The sequence below is a fragment of the Corythoichthys intestinalis genome, chromosome 20 (genome assembly GCF_030265065.1).
Source record: "Corythoichthys intestinalis isolate RoL2023-P3 chromosome 20, ASM3026506v1, whole genome shotgun sequence".
NCBI lineage: Eukaryota > Metazoa > Chordata > Actinopteri > Syngnathiformes > Syngnathidae > Corythoichthys > Corythoichthys intestinalis.
Genome location: NC_080414.1, coordinates 2,915,558 through 2,932,155, shown reverse-complemented (window position 1 = coordinate 2,932,155; position 16,598 = coordinate 2,915,558). Strand labels below are relative to the sequence as shown.

Below are 16,598 nucleotides of genomic sequence, written 5' to 3'. Positions count from 1 at the left end.
ATTTTCCTTCTTGTTGGTGTTGCTCTTTCATCAAAAGAGTCAGCTATATGCCTGTATGCAGTGCGCATTTGCACTGGGTATCTCGCTTTCACTTGTGATACCTATTGCAGTAAGTGAAAGATAACACGTGAAGGTAACATGAGACCCACACGTGTGTTTTGACCACAATGCCATGACAACTACTTAGGAGCCGAGTATGACAGACAATTCGAGTCTCTGAAGGTAATGTCACCTTTTATCCGTTTTTAAAAATGCATTAAATGTTCTTTCTTCTTAATTACCAAGCAATGTTTACCTATGTTGTTTCAAATAAAAATTGCAATAAATGTTATGCCGTTTTAAATGCCCTCAGAGATGTGTTACATTTGTCGCTCGCCAGTTTTTTCCTAATCGGAAACTGGCAAATGTGGCATGACTAAAAGATCATATTACTAAGTAAACTGTAGTTTGTCATCATAATGTTTCCATCCAAAAATTAGTTCTGTAAAGTCTCATTTTGGGTTGAGACAATGAGAACGAAAAGTGGTATTTGGTATATGGCAAAATGGCTTTTGGTATATTGCATTGTTTTTTTTTTTTGTTTTTTGTTTGGTAAATGGCATTTTTTGCAAGCCATGCATGTTCATGCCATTGACTGCTTTACACATCCAAATTTTCCGTTCATTATGAATGGCAGAAAAACGTGTGGTTGTGATTTTTGACCATACGCTTACCATTACAGCACACTGACATTCAACTGACACCCAGGTAAAAAATACCACATACCAAAATTCATTTTGCCACATATTAATAAATGCCACATACCAAATAAAAATGCCATATATCAAAATCCATTTTCCCCACATACCCCCCAAAAAATGCCACAAACCAAAATCCATTTTGCCACATACAAAAAACCATTTTGCCAAATACCAAAAGAAATGCCTAATACCAAATAAAATGCCATATACCAAAATCCATTTTGCCACATACAAAAAAATGCCACATACCAAATAAAAATGCCATATACCAAAATCTATTTTCCAACATACCCCCCAAAAATGTCACATACCAAAATCCATTTTGCGACATACCCCCCACAAAAAAAAAAAAAAAAATTAAAAAAAGCCACATACCAAAATCCATTTTCCGACATACCCCCATAAAAGGCAACATACCAAAATTCATTTTGTCACTTATTAAAAAATGCCACATACCAAATGAAAATGTCATATGCTACAATCCATTTTGCCAAACCCCCCCCCCAAAAAAATGCCACATACCAAGTAAAAATACCATATACCAAAATCAATTTTTCCACATACCCCCCAAAAATGCCACATACCAAAATCCATTTTGCCACATACCAAAATCCATTTTGCCACGTACAAAAAAAAAGCCACATACCAAAATCCATTTTGCTACATACAAAAAAAATGCCACATACCATATAAAAATGCCGTATACCAAAATCCATTTTCCCCACATACCACCAAAAAATGCCACATACCAAAATCATTTTTGCCACATTTTAGAAAAATGCCACATACCAAATAAAAATGTCATACACCAAAATCCATGTTGCCACATCCCCAAAAAATGCCACATACCAAAATCCATTTTCCCACATCCCAAAAAATTTCACATACCAACATTTATTTGGCCACATACCAAAAGCCATTTTGCCACATACCAAAAAAAAATGCCATACACCAAAATTCATTTAGCCACATACCAAAAAAACACAATGCCACATACCTCAATCCATTTTGTCCCATTCCAAAAAAATGCCACATACCAAATAAAAAACCAAATGTCAAAATCCATTTTGCCACATACCAAAAAATGCCAAATACCAAAAACCTTCTGGCCATATTCAAAATACCACTTTTTGTTCTCGGCCCTGCTGAATTTTGAAATGCTTGTTGCCATTTTCCTAATTTAAATATCCAGTTTTATGTTAAACGGATGGTATGCTCACTTAACCTGTATTTCAGGGTTTTATTTCTCATTTGTTGAAATGTTTTTTAATGTTATTTTATTAATGGGCCCTGATAAGGTGCACGGATATCCTCTGGTCTTTCCTCGTTAACGTAGACCGCACACCGGCTCTGCTTTCGCAGAGTTATTACGGCACGTGTAATTTGAAACAATTACAAAAACACTAGCCCACTTGTTACAACACTCATTTGGCCTCACATATACAAACCACAGCTTCAGTAGTGTTACATGTTTTTCAATCACGCCCCAGTGGAGCAACAGTGCTCGGTGAAAAGAAAAGAAAAAGAAAAAAAAAAAGGCTTGCGTTTCATACTAGCCTGCATGGTATGGGATAATCTTTCACAGTTTGCCTGGGGTTTGTTTTGCTATTTCAGCAGAAACTTGTGCAGGCTATGTGAATTACCATAGGAAAAATGTCAAAATACCAATCGATGTCCTGTCAGTTTAAGTGAATAATCTAGTAAGTGAATAATCTAGCTGAACGATCATCCCAAAAAATTATTATCTCTAACAATAAATTGTGTCCTCTCTCCTTTTTACCACAGAAGCAGAATATTTGAATTAATTCACTTTGTCACGAAAAATTGAGTTATTATAACTGGGAGTCCTCGAGTTGCGAATGTGTTCTGTTCCTACCCAAATTTCCGCCTAAATTGGATTTCGCCGTTGAAGTTGAAATTTACGTAAAAATTGTTGTGTGCTACTTCGCCCAAGTTCAGCTGGTCTGCAGCACCTGCTCACTGTGTGTTCCAGGTATGCGGAGTTACACGATATAAAATATAACTATCCTAAGAGTGTCATTACAACCATGAATAAGGACAAACGGTTGGTTTTCCCTGACTTTAAGTGTTCAGGTCAAGTTTTAAAGTCCTGACTAAAATATCTCGGTCATATGATCACAGACACAGGGTTTTGGTTAGGGCTTTTTTTTTCATTTTGTTTTGGTGCCAGCGCTGTTAAAGGATTTAAGGATGGATTAGTTTTCCTTGAGACCCACGTGACGCTAATTTGACGCTTTTGAATTGTAGCCGTAAACTTGAATTCGTCAACAGAAATTATTCGTAGTCGTCAAAAAGAGTTGTATTAATACACCCCCCCAAAAAAATCCGACGTCAGAATTTTGTGGTTACAGAAATAAATGCCTAAATATGAACACAAATACGTAGATATGAGTACGAAACTTTTATGTACAATCGCGAATGTGTAAATATGAAGATGACTATTTTTTTACCGCTATCTTACTCGATAATAGAGGTCGACATATACTGTGTATATATACAGGACTGTCTCAGGAAATTAGAATATTGTGTATTCTAATTTCCTGAGACAGTCCTGTATATATACACAGGACTGTCTCAGGAAATTAGAATATTGTGTATTCTAATTTCCTGAGACAGTCCTGTATATATACACAGGACTGTCTCAGGAAATTAGAATATTGTGTATTCTAATTTCCTGAGACAGTCCTGTATATATACACAGGACTGTCTCAAAAAATTAGAATATTGTGTATTCTAATTTTCTGAGACAGTCCAGTATATATCGGCCGGACGATATATCGGGCCGCTATGTGGACTTTTTTTGAGTGCGTCTTTTATTTTACGTAAATATTGTGAACTGTGAGGCTAGCCTAAGGAAATTTGCAGCCGCCATATGTAAACAAAGAGCTTTTTCCGTTAAATTTTTGTGAATAAATGCTTAAATCCCTGAATTCTTTATAGATATGGATGTAAAAGAGTCTCAATTCTTGGTTAAAAGCAAAAAAAAAAAAAAAAACTGGCAGTTTGCATTTACTTTACGTAAATATGTTGAAGAATGATGCTAGTCCATGGCGGTTAATTTCTCCCATTGATTTTTTTTCCACACCATTTCAAAATGCATGCATGGTGCAAAAAAATATAATAATTACCTTGAATCCTTGAACAAATCACTCCTGAGAAAATCCTTCCTGTTTCTATGTGATGATTTTTTTTTTTTTTTTTGCAAAATAAAGGCCCAGCATTAGAGAATATGTAATGTTGCTTTAGCCTTTTAAGGTGTTTACTGAGTGATCCTTTCACTCTAAACATAACTTAGCATTAGCATAGCATTTGCGCTTGCATTAGCTTTAGCTAATGGTCATCAGCATGTTGTTGCTGCCCCAAAAGTCTAACTCCACCTTTGATCGCTAGCTTCTTCTGCTGCTATCTGTCTTCATTTTTCGGCATATAAATTGCTTCCTTTATAGCGAACGTGTGAGGAAAAGGTAATTTGTAACCAACTTTCTCCCCCATTTCTTTGCTAAATGTGATTGTTGTCAAAAGGAATTGAGCACAACAACGGCTTGTTCAGTTCTTGTTGCATTCAAAGGCATAGCTAGAAGGGTTTGGGGAAGACCGCTCGCTGCTGGGGGCTGGTGGGCGCAGACCAGCTAGAAAGTGAATTTTGCATACTGTACGGATCATCGCCCAGTTCAGCCCAGTCACATTGAATCTGCCGTCAAGCAATTGTGCTTCATGAAACCGTCAAACCTCATTTGTGTCTGCCTGTTTTCTTCCCCACGCAGCTGTAAACAAGGCCCCGGCTCGGAGCTGTCTCCGTCGATCCCAGTGTGCGCTAGCGCCAGGAGAGCGTAGACGACAAAAAATTATCTTTACGGAGCTAAAGCTACCATTTGCAGACAGGCAAAGGAGTCGTGGACATGGGTGCTTTTGAAAATCACATGGCTTACATACACGTGTTATGTCTTTGGGGATCTGCAGTTCTCTTAAAAATGCAACACTACAATATTGTCACGCTTGTGTTTGTCGCCTGGTGTGATGCAATGTTTTTCTGGAGACATAAGAAATGACTATCTTATTATAACAAGACTGCAAATCGAGGGCACGTTGTTTTTACGCAGATATAAATCTCTTTAATAATAAATAAATGCATCTCACATATACTGTAGCCAATTTTACCCTCAAAGTGTGCTCTTTTTTTGATGTTGTGCACAGTAATTGTGACCCACCCAACAGTTTCTTATTAACACAACAACCGCGTCAGTTGGTGTAGACAGAAAACATAATTAGTATTCAGGCTTAATTAATCTACACTGGCCCCCTTAAAGTGAATTGGGCAATTATTTATGCATGTGTGCTCCTCTGATGCTAACAGATTATGTATGTTGCTGAAAGAGAGGGGAAGGAAAACCTTGAAAAATGACTTTGAAAACTTTCCACTGTAAAAATGTCACAACAAGCCTGACTCGGGAATGATGATGAATTAATAATGCTGGAATATAATCACCGGCAACTTGTTCAAATTCTTATTGCAGTCATATCTCCATGTATATATGGCATTAGCATTATATAGCATTTAAGATTGCAGACTTTTGCTATGCAAGTTAGCCAATTGTTGTAAACATTAGCATTATTTAGCGTTTAAGATAGCAGATTTTGCTATGTAAGCCAATTGCAACAATGCAACAATAGTAACAATGAGCATTAGCGACAATTAACGTTATATAGCATTTAAGCTTGCAGACCTTTGCTATGCAAGTTAGCCAATTGTTGTAAACAGTAGCATTATATAGCGTTTAAGGTAGCATACGTTTGCTATGCAAGCTAGCCAATTGCAACAATTGTTGCATTTAGCATTAGCAACATTTAGCATTATATAGCATTTAAGCAAGCAGATTTTTATATGCAAGTTAGTTAATTGCAACAATGCAACAAATGTTGCAGTTAGCATTGGCAACAATTAGCGTTATATAGCATTTAAGCTAGCGGACTTTGCTAAGCAAGTTAGCCAATAGTTGTAAACATGAGCATTGAAGGTAGTATACTTTTGTAATGCAAGCTAGCCAATTGCAACAATTGTTGCATTTAGCATTAGCAACAATTAGCATTATATAGCATTTAAGCAAGCGGATTTTTATATGCAAGTTAGTTAATTGCAACAATGCAACAAATGTTGCAGTTAGCATTGGCAACAATTAGAGTTATATAGCATTTAAGCTAGCGGACTTTGCTAAGCAAGTTAGCCAATAGTTGTAAACATGAGCATTTAAGGTAGCATACTTTTGTAATGCAAGCTAGTCACTTGCAATAATTGTTGCAATTAGCATTAGCTGCAATTAGGATTACATAACATTTAAGCTAGCGAATTTTTCTATGCAAGTTAGTCAATTGCAACAATGCAACAATTGTTGCAATTAGCATTGGCAACAATTAGCGTTATATAGCATTTAAGCTAGCTGACTTTTGTTATGCACGTTAGCCAATTGTTGTAAATATTAGCATTATATAGCATTTAAGCTAGCATACTTTTGCTTTGCAAGCTAGCCAATAGTGTATCGCAAGCAACACATCACTTTTGCTCATTAATATTTATGACGTTAGCAGTTGACATTGTTGTTGTAGTTCCCCAATAAAATTCCGATAAATACAAGTATAACAAAACTTTAAGTGGCTATAAATTTCTCAAATTTCACGCTAGAGGCACAAAAATCCCAAATGCAGAGATAATCACCTATATTTTCAGGATCAATAGCAACATACGTGTGTAAGGTTTTGCCCAAAATAGCAAACTTAAATTTTAATTTAGTGCAAGTTTTCAACAGCTAATAAAATCACCCAATTTTCACATCAGCAACTTAATAGTTGAGGAAAGCATGCACAATCATCTTAATTTTACTCGACAAAAGCAAAATTTGCATTTTTCTACAATCGGAACTTATTTAGGTTGAATTCCGCTATTGTGTAGACATACAAAATACAACATGGCGGCCGTCACAAAACAAAGAGCTTTTAAAGTTGAAAATGCTTTTAAATAAATGCTTAAAATTTCTATAGATATGAAACATAACACAGTTTAGATTCTTGGTTAAAAGCAAAAAAAGGGCAGTTATCATTCATTTTACGTAAATATTTCAAGCTAAAGTTACTGTACTGTGTAATCCAACATGGCGGCCGTCACGAAACAAAGACAACAGCGCTAGGAAACATCTTTTACGAATGAATGGACGAAAGAGCACAATTTCCTCGCCGTCTGTGCTGAGTGATCATCACACACTAAATGTAACTTGGAGCGTTAGTGCGTCAGTACTGTACGGTTTTCCTGCTGAGTGTATGTTATCAGAAGATAGTTTTGTAGATGCTACAATCTGTGCTCGTCCGTCAATGTCCATTCGAAACAGTTGGAAACTTTATTTTTGGAATGAAACTTTCAAACTTTACAGACCAAAAAATTGAATGCGCCTCCACTGAAAAAATACGTAGTCGTCGAAAAGAGTTGTATTCACACTAGACGTGCCGATTTACAAGGTATACCGTGGTATGAAAATGTCACGGTTTTAAAACTGCAAAAATTTTCTGTCACACCGTCCCTAAGGTATTAGCTATTTTTACGTCCTAAAAAATGCAGAGAAATCCCTCGCTTGCAACTGCAAGGCTGAACTCTCCCCCACTGGTTGTTGCTCAGTGTCAGTGTGTCAGCTGTGCTACACGATGACTGGAGGAGGTTAAAGTCCTGAACTCCCCCCCCCCATCAAAGAAAACGAAAACGCTGGTATGGGAATACTTCAGCTAAGTATCTCAAAGTAGCACATTTTAGAGCTGTAATTGCAAAACTGTGAAATTTTGGCGTAAGGTTATCATACAGTCAGAATCTCATACCCCCCCCGCACCCCCAATAAAATCCGACATTAGAATTTTGTGGTCACAGATACAAACGCCTAAATACGAACACGAATGTGTAAATACGTGTACGAATCTATTTGACAGCTATCTTACTCCATAAATATGCATGTTGCAATCGACCCAAATGTCTTGGCACAGGGTTCTGGTGCAGCACCACACATTTTACATATTTATGCTTTTAATATAGCAGGGAAGCGACGACATAACTAAACATGCGCACTTCATTGTTGACGCTGCAGTTATCAGTCTATTCTTTTTTTGTGTGTGTGTCCCTAAGGATTAAATTGTTGTTTATCGTTTTGGAAATGCAACATCTGCATGTTCCATCCGGTTATGGAACATTAAACATCAGGCCTTGTACTGTAAGGAGCATGCTGTCAATGTCAGTGGGATAAAGGAAGCGAGATGAGAAGCAGGCATTTTGCTTAGCTCTCTAGACGCGGAGGCTCACGTGGTGTCGCGTGGATTAAATTTTTACTGACAATGACCTGAAGCAATCTGCCCTGGGGTACACTGTACAGTATGTACTGTACTTCTGATGTGTATTTTCCTGTTTGTGGCTGGAGGGCTTGTTTTTCTTTGAACTGAACTTATGTCAAAAATACAAGATCTGTTATCAGATGACTTGCAGGACAGAGAGTGCATTTATTGTGAGAAACAGTGGAGTTGTTAGAAAGGCAGGTCCAGAGAACAGGGGCGGATCTAGAAAATTATTTATGAGGTGGCGAGAGCGGGGAAAGAACTTTTTGAAGGTAGGAAATGTTTTATGATTTTTGATCGATTCTTTGGATAATGATCCGATGAAGAGATTTAACAATCAGGCAAGGACAGGCAAATGTATTTGTATAGGACAATTCGAAACAAGGTAATTCAAAGTGCTTTACATTACATGAAGATCCACAGGGATCATTTGTTTGTAAAAATCACAAGTTAAAAACAAAGACAATCGAAACAGGAAATAAAATTATACATAAAAATCACATTAAATCATCATGAGAATTAAAAAAAAACAAACAAAAAAAACGTATTTTTGGGACTATAAGTCGCACCGGAGTTTTATTTACTTGATAAAATCCAACAAATAGAACAGATATGTCATCTTCAAAGGCAATTTAAAATAAAAATACAATAGAGAACAACATGCTGAATAAGTGTATGATAATGTTACATGCATAAGCGGATTTTAATGGGAGGCAAGGGGGGACGGAAAGTGTCAATGCATGTAATTGACTTTCCCATGTACATATATATATATACACACAGTGGGGAGAACAAGTATTTGATACACTGTCAATGGGAAAACCCATTTGATACACTGCCAATGGGTTTTCCCATTGACAGTGTATCAAATACTTGTTCTCCCCACTGTGTGTATGTTTATATATACGTATATACATATACATATACATATAGTATACATACATACAGTATATGTACCGTATGTGAAAAAGTTGTAAAAGCAATTAAAAAAAGCAACAAAACTGCAACAAAAATGAATGAAATGAACAAAAAAAACATTTTTATAATGGGTTGAAATTTGTTCTTTTACAAAATGGGATATAAAAATTGTAATCATTTTGCATTTTGACCAGATTGTATTCAATTGTGCTTAGCAAATCGATATACTGATTCACGATTAAGGCATTTAACACAACGGGTCCCATGACAATGACAATTTTGTTAATGTTTTTTTAATGACAAATTTTTTTTAAAAAGATTTTTACAAAATCGCATCGTGAAATTATATAATTGATCGAATTACATTCAGTCATGTTGAACAAATATTGATCCACAATGATAAATCGTTACACTCCTAGTATTATCACAATCATCAACTGTAATTTGCTGATCCAGTTATTTTGGTATTGGCAATATGAGGGTTCCATAATCTATTTTAAAACAACATAGTTTGGCTTACATTAAACTTTATATTGTTATGACGAATTACAAGCAAAAATGTAATTTGATATTCTGCAGTATACTTGTCCTATTTAAGACAACTAAAGATAGTTGCATGGAGGCGCCTCCTACAAATTCTGCGTTGATTTTCTGATAACATTTGCAATTTTAAAGGCCGTTTCAAACTAGCGGCAGCCTAGTGTGAAGGGTTCAGCGGCAACCCATTCATTGTGTGTGTGGGAGCAGCCTTCTCGGCATAAGTGAGCGGTAGATGGCAGCCCTTGATTTTCTTCCCAAGGCGGGTCCCTTATTTTGTCTACAGACATGTAAAATTACTGATACATTTGTGCATACACACACTCACACACAACCCCCCTCCCCTTCCGCTTTTCTTACTATCACGGACCCCCCCCCCCCCCCAGCCATGACTGGAAGTTTTCTTTTTTCGTACAAAAAATTCCTGCACGTGACCTGTGCGTCGTGTCATATCCTTGCTATGTTGTATGATAAGTGTGTACTGTAACTGCTCTGTAATTCCCGAAGAAGCGAGAGAAGGTGGCGGCGCGGAACGTCTGCAGCGGCCCGATGCTCACTCATCGAACGCAATTTCGTTGTCATCTGTGAAAGCTGGTGTCAATGACTAATAAAAATCCTATCCTAATAAAGGTCCTATCCTATCCTATCCTATCCTATCCTATCCAGTTTTGGTCGGGACAAGTTTGAACGAATTTGCGCCGAGAGGCGGGGCCCAAAATAGAGCCTTGCTCTATTTTCAAAGCGCTGCTGCGCAGACATTAACAATGCATCCAATAGCAGAGGGCAGAAGTACTGTACCTGCTGTATATCTGTGCTATCCAACTGTTTGGGTGGAAGGATACACGTAAATCACGGCTGATGAAACCTTGATAAATGCTCTTTTTTTAAGTTTGGTGAGCTCTGGGACAATCGAAGTTGGCGGCGCGGAACGTCTGCGGCGGCCCGATGCTCACTCATTGAACGTAATTTCGTTGTCATCTGTGAAAGCTGGTGTCAATGACTAATAAAGATCCTATCCTATCCAGTTTTGGGCGGGACAAGTTTGAATGAATTTGCGCTGAGAGACGGGGCTCAAAATAGAGCCTTGCTCTATTTTTAAAGCGCTGCTGCGCTGCCATCAACCATGCATCCAATAGCAGAGGGGCAAGCGTACCACCTACTTTATATCTGTGCTATCAGACTGTTTGGACGGAAGGATACACGCAAATCACGGCCGACGAAACCTTGATAGATGCTCTTTTTTGTGTTTCGTGAGCTCTGGGCAATCAAAAAAATGACTGTCATACCCCTCCGTGCTAAGCTAAATGGTAACTCGATGTGCGCTTGTGTGGAAATTTTCTTTTAAAGTTTGGTGAGTTCTGGGACAATCGAAGTTGGCGGAGCGGAACATCTGCGGCGGCCCGATGCTATCCTATCCAGTTTTAGGCGGGACAAGTTTGAATGAATTTGCGCCGAGAGACGGGGCTCAAAATAGAGCCTTGCTCTATTTTCAAAGCGCTACTGCGCTGCCATCAACAATGCATCCAATAGCAGAGGGGCAGGCGTACCTACTTTATATCTGTGCTACCAGGCTGTTTGGACGGAAGGATACATGCAAATCACGGCCGACGAAACCTTGATAGATGCTCTTTTTCGTGTTTCGTGAGCTCTGGGCAATAAAAAAAAAATGACTGTCATACCTTTCCTTGCTAAGCTAAATGGTAACTTGATATGCATTTGTGTGGAAATTAAGTTCAGGAACAAAAAAAAATATATATATATATATATTTATATTTATATTATACAACTCATATAATTCTACACAGTGAATATAATGCCCCCGACTCCTGTTACCTTATGCAACAATGAAAAACGCATTGATGCTTGGGACTGTAGTAAATATGCTTGCTGCTTTTCACTTCCTGACAGCGTCTACGTGGCTCCTCCCAGTTTGCGCTTGCCGTGGACCGCTCTTCAAACTGAACAGACGCTAGTGGGCCTTAATTTAATACTCTGCAACAAATCCTTTAACACTTTTTAAATGACCACTTTAACTTACACTCTAATATTGTTTAACAGGCTTTGCATAAGCACTTGATGATACGTCGCAATTTTCCGTTTAAACAAAAAACAAAAAAACCTGATTAATTTTCTCATAATAGTCGCTTCCTACTTCGAACGTTCTCCCAAACATCATTAGTCCTAGCGGTACGGATGCATATGTGTAATGAAATCAGAACGGTAATAGAAAACACATGAACCGCCGATGCCCCATTTGCCCGTCTCTGTAATTCAGAAAAGTGATTGGTGCCGAGTCAAAAAGAAAATGGTTTTTAAATAAGTTACAATTAGATAAGCATTAATCTCAATGGTATGAATGAGTGTCTCGCTGTAGGGAATGTAAAAACAGATTTGCAAAAACTCCTCATACCAGATTGGTCTAGCGGTAGTCTCCTCTCTATTTTAATTACTCCGTCATTTAGAGTTTAAATACCACCCCCCCTTCATCCCCCAACCACTTAACCCCTTGATTTTCTTCTTTGAAATGAAATATTGTATACAAATACATGCCCTTCATGGCAAATCATCAAGGAAATCTGCATAAAATGATGCTTAAAAAGCCTGAAAGGCTTTGAGCGAACCGGCCCTTTTTCTATATGGGGCATCCTTGTGTAAACATATCCATAACCAAAACAACAACTTACGAGATTTACCTCAGCGCTTGTATTGTTCTGGGCGCCGGAGAAATGAGAGAAATGTGGGACTGCCGAGTTTGTTCCACATACTGCTGATTTCAAAGGGAACTCGCTCGCTTTCCATATCGTACAAGCGTACTGTAGACCACCTACATTTCTGGTACGGCATGAATGCAGGGTTGTTGGATTATACTGTAAAAGAATTATGTAGGTTTAACGTCTCAATTGGCCAGTCTTATACCTTATGTAAATGTTTTTGTACCTTGACAAAATAGACAGATCCAGGCTGTGTAATTTGGTAATTTGGCCCATTTGTAATGCCCAGTGATAACAAAAAGTATTGTTATATTTTTTAGATTCAAAAGAATCAAAAGATTTCACCAATTTAATTGCCAGGGAAAAAAACATCAAATGAATGTTTAGGTCCAGGATTAATTCTATCCCACAGTAGAACAAACTTTCCCCATATTTCTTATTTTTTTCGTTACCGACGAGACGTCAACTGTCCAGTCCATCAAAGAACAGGAAGAAACATTAAGCATGTGCCGGTATGAGATTTTGACGGTACGATAACCTTAAGCAAAAATATCGCGGTCTCATGGTATTGCAATTATAGCTCTAAAATGTGTTATTTTGAGATGTATGGGTTAAAAAAAAATTACAACGGCGGAAGACTTTACAAAGGTAGGCTAATGATAGAGCGGAAACTACCGTAATTTTCCGACTGTAAGGCGCACCCACCAAATTTGACACGAAAACGACATTTGTGCATCGATAAGCCACATTGGACTATAAGCAGCAGCTGTCCTCACTGTATAATGGGATATTTAAACCAAAATATATTAGCCAGTAAAACTTTGACAGCGGCATCATAAGACTGTCTAAGACCAAATGAACCACCATGAAGCTTTGAACCAATTGGCTGCAAACCTTCATTGCTTTAAGAAGCTTCATTTGTCCATCACTGCTCCCTTGGGGGAGACAGTCAACCTCTGATGTCCTCCAACATGCCTCCAAGCATGCATTGCAGGGCTACAGATGTAAATAACAATCAAAATTAATGATCTGTGCTAATTATTTCTTCAGTTACTGTTCTAGTTGGTTCATTGATTGCTAGCTATGGTAATTGGTAACACTTTATTTGACAGTGGCACCAAAAAACTGTCATAAGACCGTCTAAGACCAAATGAAACACCTTGAAGCTTTGAACCAATTGGCTGCAAAGCTTCATTGAGTCAAGAAGCTTCATTTGGCAATCCCTGCTCCTTTGGGGGAGACTGTAAACCACCTGCTGTCAACACTGTTGTCATCCAACATGCCTCCTAGCATTCACTGCAGTGCTACAGATGTAAATAACAATCAAAATTAATGTTCTGTGCTACTTAATTCTTCAGTTCCAGATGTTTCATTGAATGCTAGCTATGGTATTTGGTAACACTTTATTTGACAGTGGCACCATCATGTTTATGACATGACACTGCCATGAGCACTAATGAATGCTTATGACAAATGTAATTTTGTGTCATGCGGCAAATTGTCTCACTTTTGAATGGATGTAAAGAATCACAAATGGAGTTTGTGATATAATTTACCAGATGATACTTAATGACATCTGTCATAAGCATTCATTAATGCTCATGATAGTGTCATGTCATAATTATGACAGTCTTATGGCAGTCTTATGATGCCACAGTCGAATAAGGTGTTACCTATTAACCCAAATAAATCAACAAATAAGCCGCACTGGTTTATAAGATGCAGGATTGAAAATGAGGGGAAAAAAGTAGCGGCTCATAGTCCGAAAATTACGGTTGTTAGCCGTCATGGCATGCTAATTACCCACGTTGTCTGCATTGTTAATAAGCTTTCATTATAGTATGTTTTACAGTGGTATGAAAAAGTATCTGAACCTTTTGGAATTACTCACATCACCATCGAATGTGAGCTGATCTTTGTCAAAATCATACAGATGAAAAAACAGTCTGCTTTAACTTAAACCACCCAAACATTTATAGGTGTTCATATTTTAATGAGGATAGTATGCAAACAATGACAGAAGGGGGGAAATAAGTAAGTGAACCATCACATTTAATATTTTGTGGCATCCTCTTTAGCAGGAATAACTTCAACCAGACACTTCATGTAACTGCAGATCAGTCTGGCATATCAATCAGGATTAATCTTGGCCCATTGTTCACAACAAAACGGCTGTAGTTCAGTCAGTTACCTGGGTTGTTTGGCATGAATCGCTGTCTTTAGGTCATGTCACAGCATCTCAATGGGGTTCAAGTCTGGACTTTGACTTGGCCACTCCAGAAAGTGTATTTTGTTCATTCACCATTCTGAAGTTGATTTACTTCCGTGTTTGGGATAATTGTCTTGTTGATGCATCCATCCTCTTTTTAGCTTCAACTGTCTGACAGATGGCCTCCGGTTTTCCTGCAAAACATCCTGATAAAGTTTTGAATGCATTCTTCCATTAATGATCGGAAGTTGTCCAGGCACTGAGGCAGTAAAACAGCCCCAAATCATGATGCTCCCTCCACCAAGCTTCACGGTGGGGATGAGGTGTTGATGTTGGTGAGCTGTTCCATTTTTCCTCCACACATGACGTTGTGTGTTACTCCCAAACGATTCAACTTTGCTTTCATCAGTCCACAAAATATTTTGCCAAAACGTCTGTGGAGTGTCCAATTGCCTTTTTGTGAACATTAAACGAGCAACAATGTTTTTTTTTTTTTTTTTTTTTTTTTAAGACAGTAGTGGCTTCCTCCGTGAAGTCCTCCCATGGACACCATTCTTGGCCATAGTCTTACATAAAGTTGATGTGTGCACAGAGATATTGGACTGTGCCAGTGATTTCTGTGAGTCTTTAGCAGACACTTTGGGGTTCTTTTTAACTCTGAGTATTCTGCGCTGAACTCTTGGCATCATCATTAATGGACGGCCACTCCTTGGGAGGGAAGTAACAGTGCCAAACTCTCTCCATTTGTAAACAACTTCTGAAGTTGATGCCATTGACGCCCATGGACGTCCAAATTTGCTTATTCATTTCCAATGGAATTAACATTAACCTGAGGCTAATTTAGTCAGATGCCATTGATGGCCAATTGGTCATATACATCAATTCTATTGATGCCAATGTACTTGGATTCAATTGACGCATATGGATGTCAATGCCATTGACGGCCATGGAGGTCCAAATTTCCCATTCATTTTCAATGGCAAAAAAACAAAAACAAATGTCCCCAAATCAACAGGAAAGGACCAAATATCAATCAGACGTGTCCCCCAAGTGTTCCCAAATGACCTGATATGACTAGGACACGCCCCCCTAAATGTCCCCAAATTACCTGATATGACCAGGACATGCCCCCAAATGTCCTCAAATAACCTGATATGACCTGGACATGCCCCTAAACGACCAGATATGACCTGGACATGTCCCCATAATGTCCCTAAATCAACAGGAAGTGCCATGATATTGTCCCCGAAATGTCCCCAAACCAACCCGGGCGAGGCTAAGATCTGTATCTCCACACAGCAAAGACCCAGAGTAATTTCTCCAGAAATTGCAGTTTCTAGTTACAAATGTTATTTATTTAGAAAATTACAATTTTTATCACTTTTAATACGCAAATGACTCACTAGTTTGGTGGTTTATTAATTACTTATGTGCTCAATTTTTAATGGAATTTAATGTAATCATTAAACTGAGGTTACATTATGGCTAGTGAGTGGATTTTCTCCAATGGAAAGGCATTTTAGTTTTCAAACCAACATGATCACTACATACATATGGACTACATCCATCACTATGCACATAATTTTCCACGAGAACGTTGTTGCATGTTCATTATAAAAAAAAAATAAAAAAAAAAACAGGGAGCAAACAGGACGTATTTTAATGTGACCTTCATTACAAATTCATGTCAACTTTTCTTATCTATTTATGATGGAAAATTTTTCCACTCCTGTTGTTCAATTAGCGCTTGACCCCTTTAGCGGCGATGTAAATTAAATGACATTTCAGTGTCGTCCCATATTTAAAATACTGCGTTAGTTGCGGATCATAAATGATGATCTTCATTCTGCAGCTAATTTATTCATTTAACAATTTCCCTCCAGAAGTTACAGCAGAAGGCTCCGCAGCAACCTAAGCAGAAGAAATCCAAGCCGGCTGAATTTCTGATGGGTGAGTCCTGCTTGATGAGTTATTGCTCATAATTTGTGTAAGGATTAATTAACTAATTACAGACAAATGGCTTTGGGCTAAATTTTGCTCTTGCTTGTCAGGGCGCAATTTGTAATTATTTTAATCATTTCTTCTTCTCTATCCTCCCCCCCT

General features: G+C 37.9%; 1 protein-coding gene across 1 annotated transcript in view; it reads left to right on the top strand.

The window, feature by feature from the left end:
* The first annotated feature begins 202 nt into the window (after nucleotides 1–202).
* The window catches only part of ofcc1 (orofacial cleft 1 candidate 1), a 167,398-nt gene continuing 151,002 nt past the window's right edge, over nucleotides 203–16,598 (top strand). Inside the window, exons 1-3 of the mRNA XM_057824675.1 lie at nucleotides 203–222; nucleotides 14,674–14,830; nucleotides 16,379–16,445. Coding sequence (XP_057680658.1) covers nucleotides 14,825–14,830; nucleotides 16,379–16,445 — 73 coding nt within the window. The 5' untranslated portion in view covers nucleotides 203–222; nucleotides 14,674–14,824. The remainder of the gene's footprint in view (nucleotides 223–14,673; nucleotides 14,831–16,378; nucleotides 16,446–16,598) is intronic.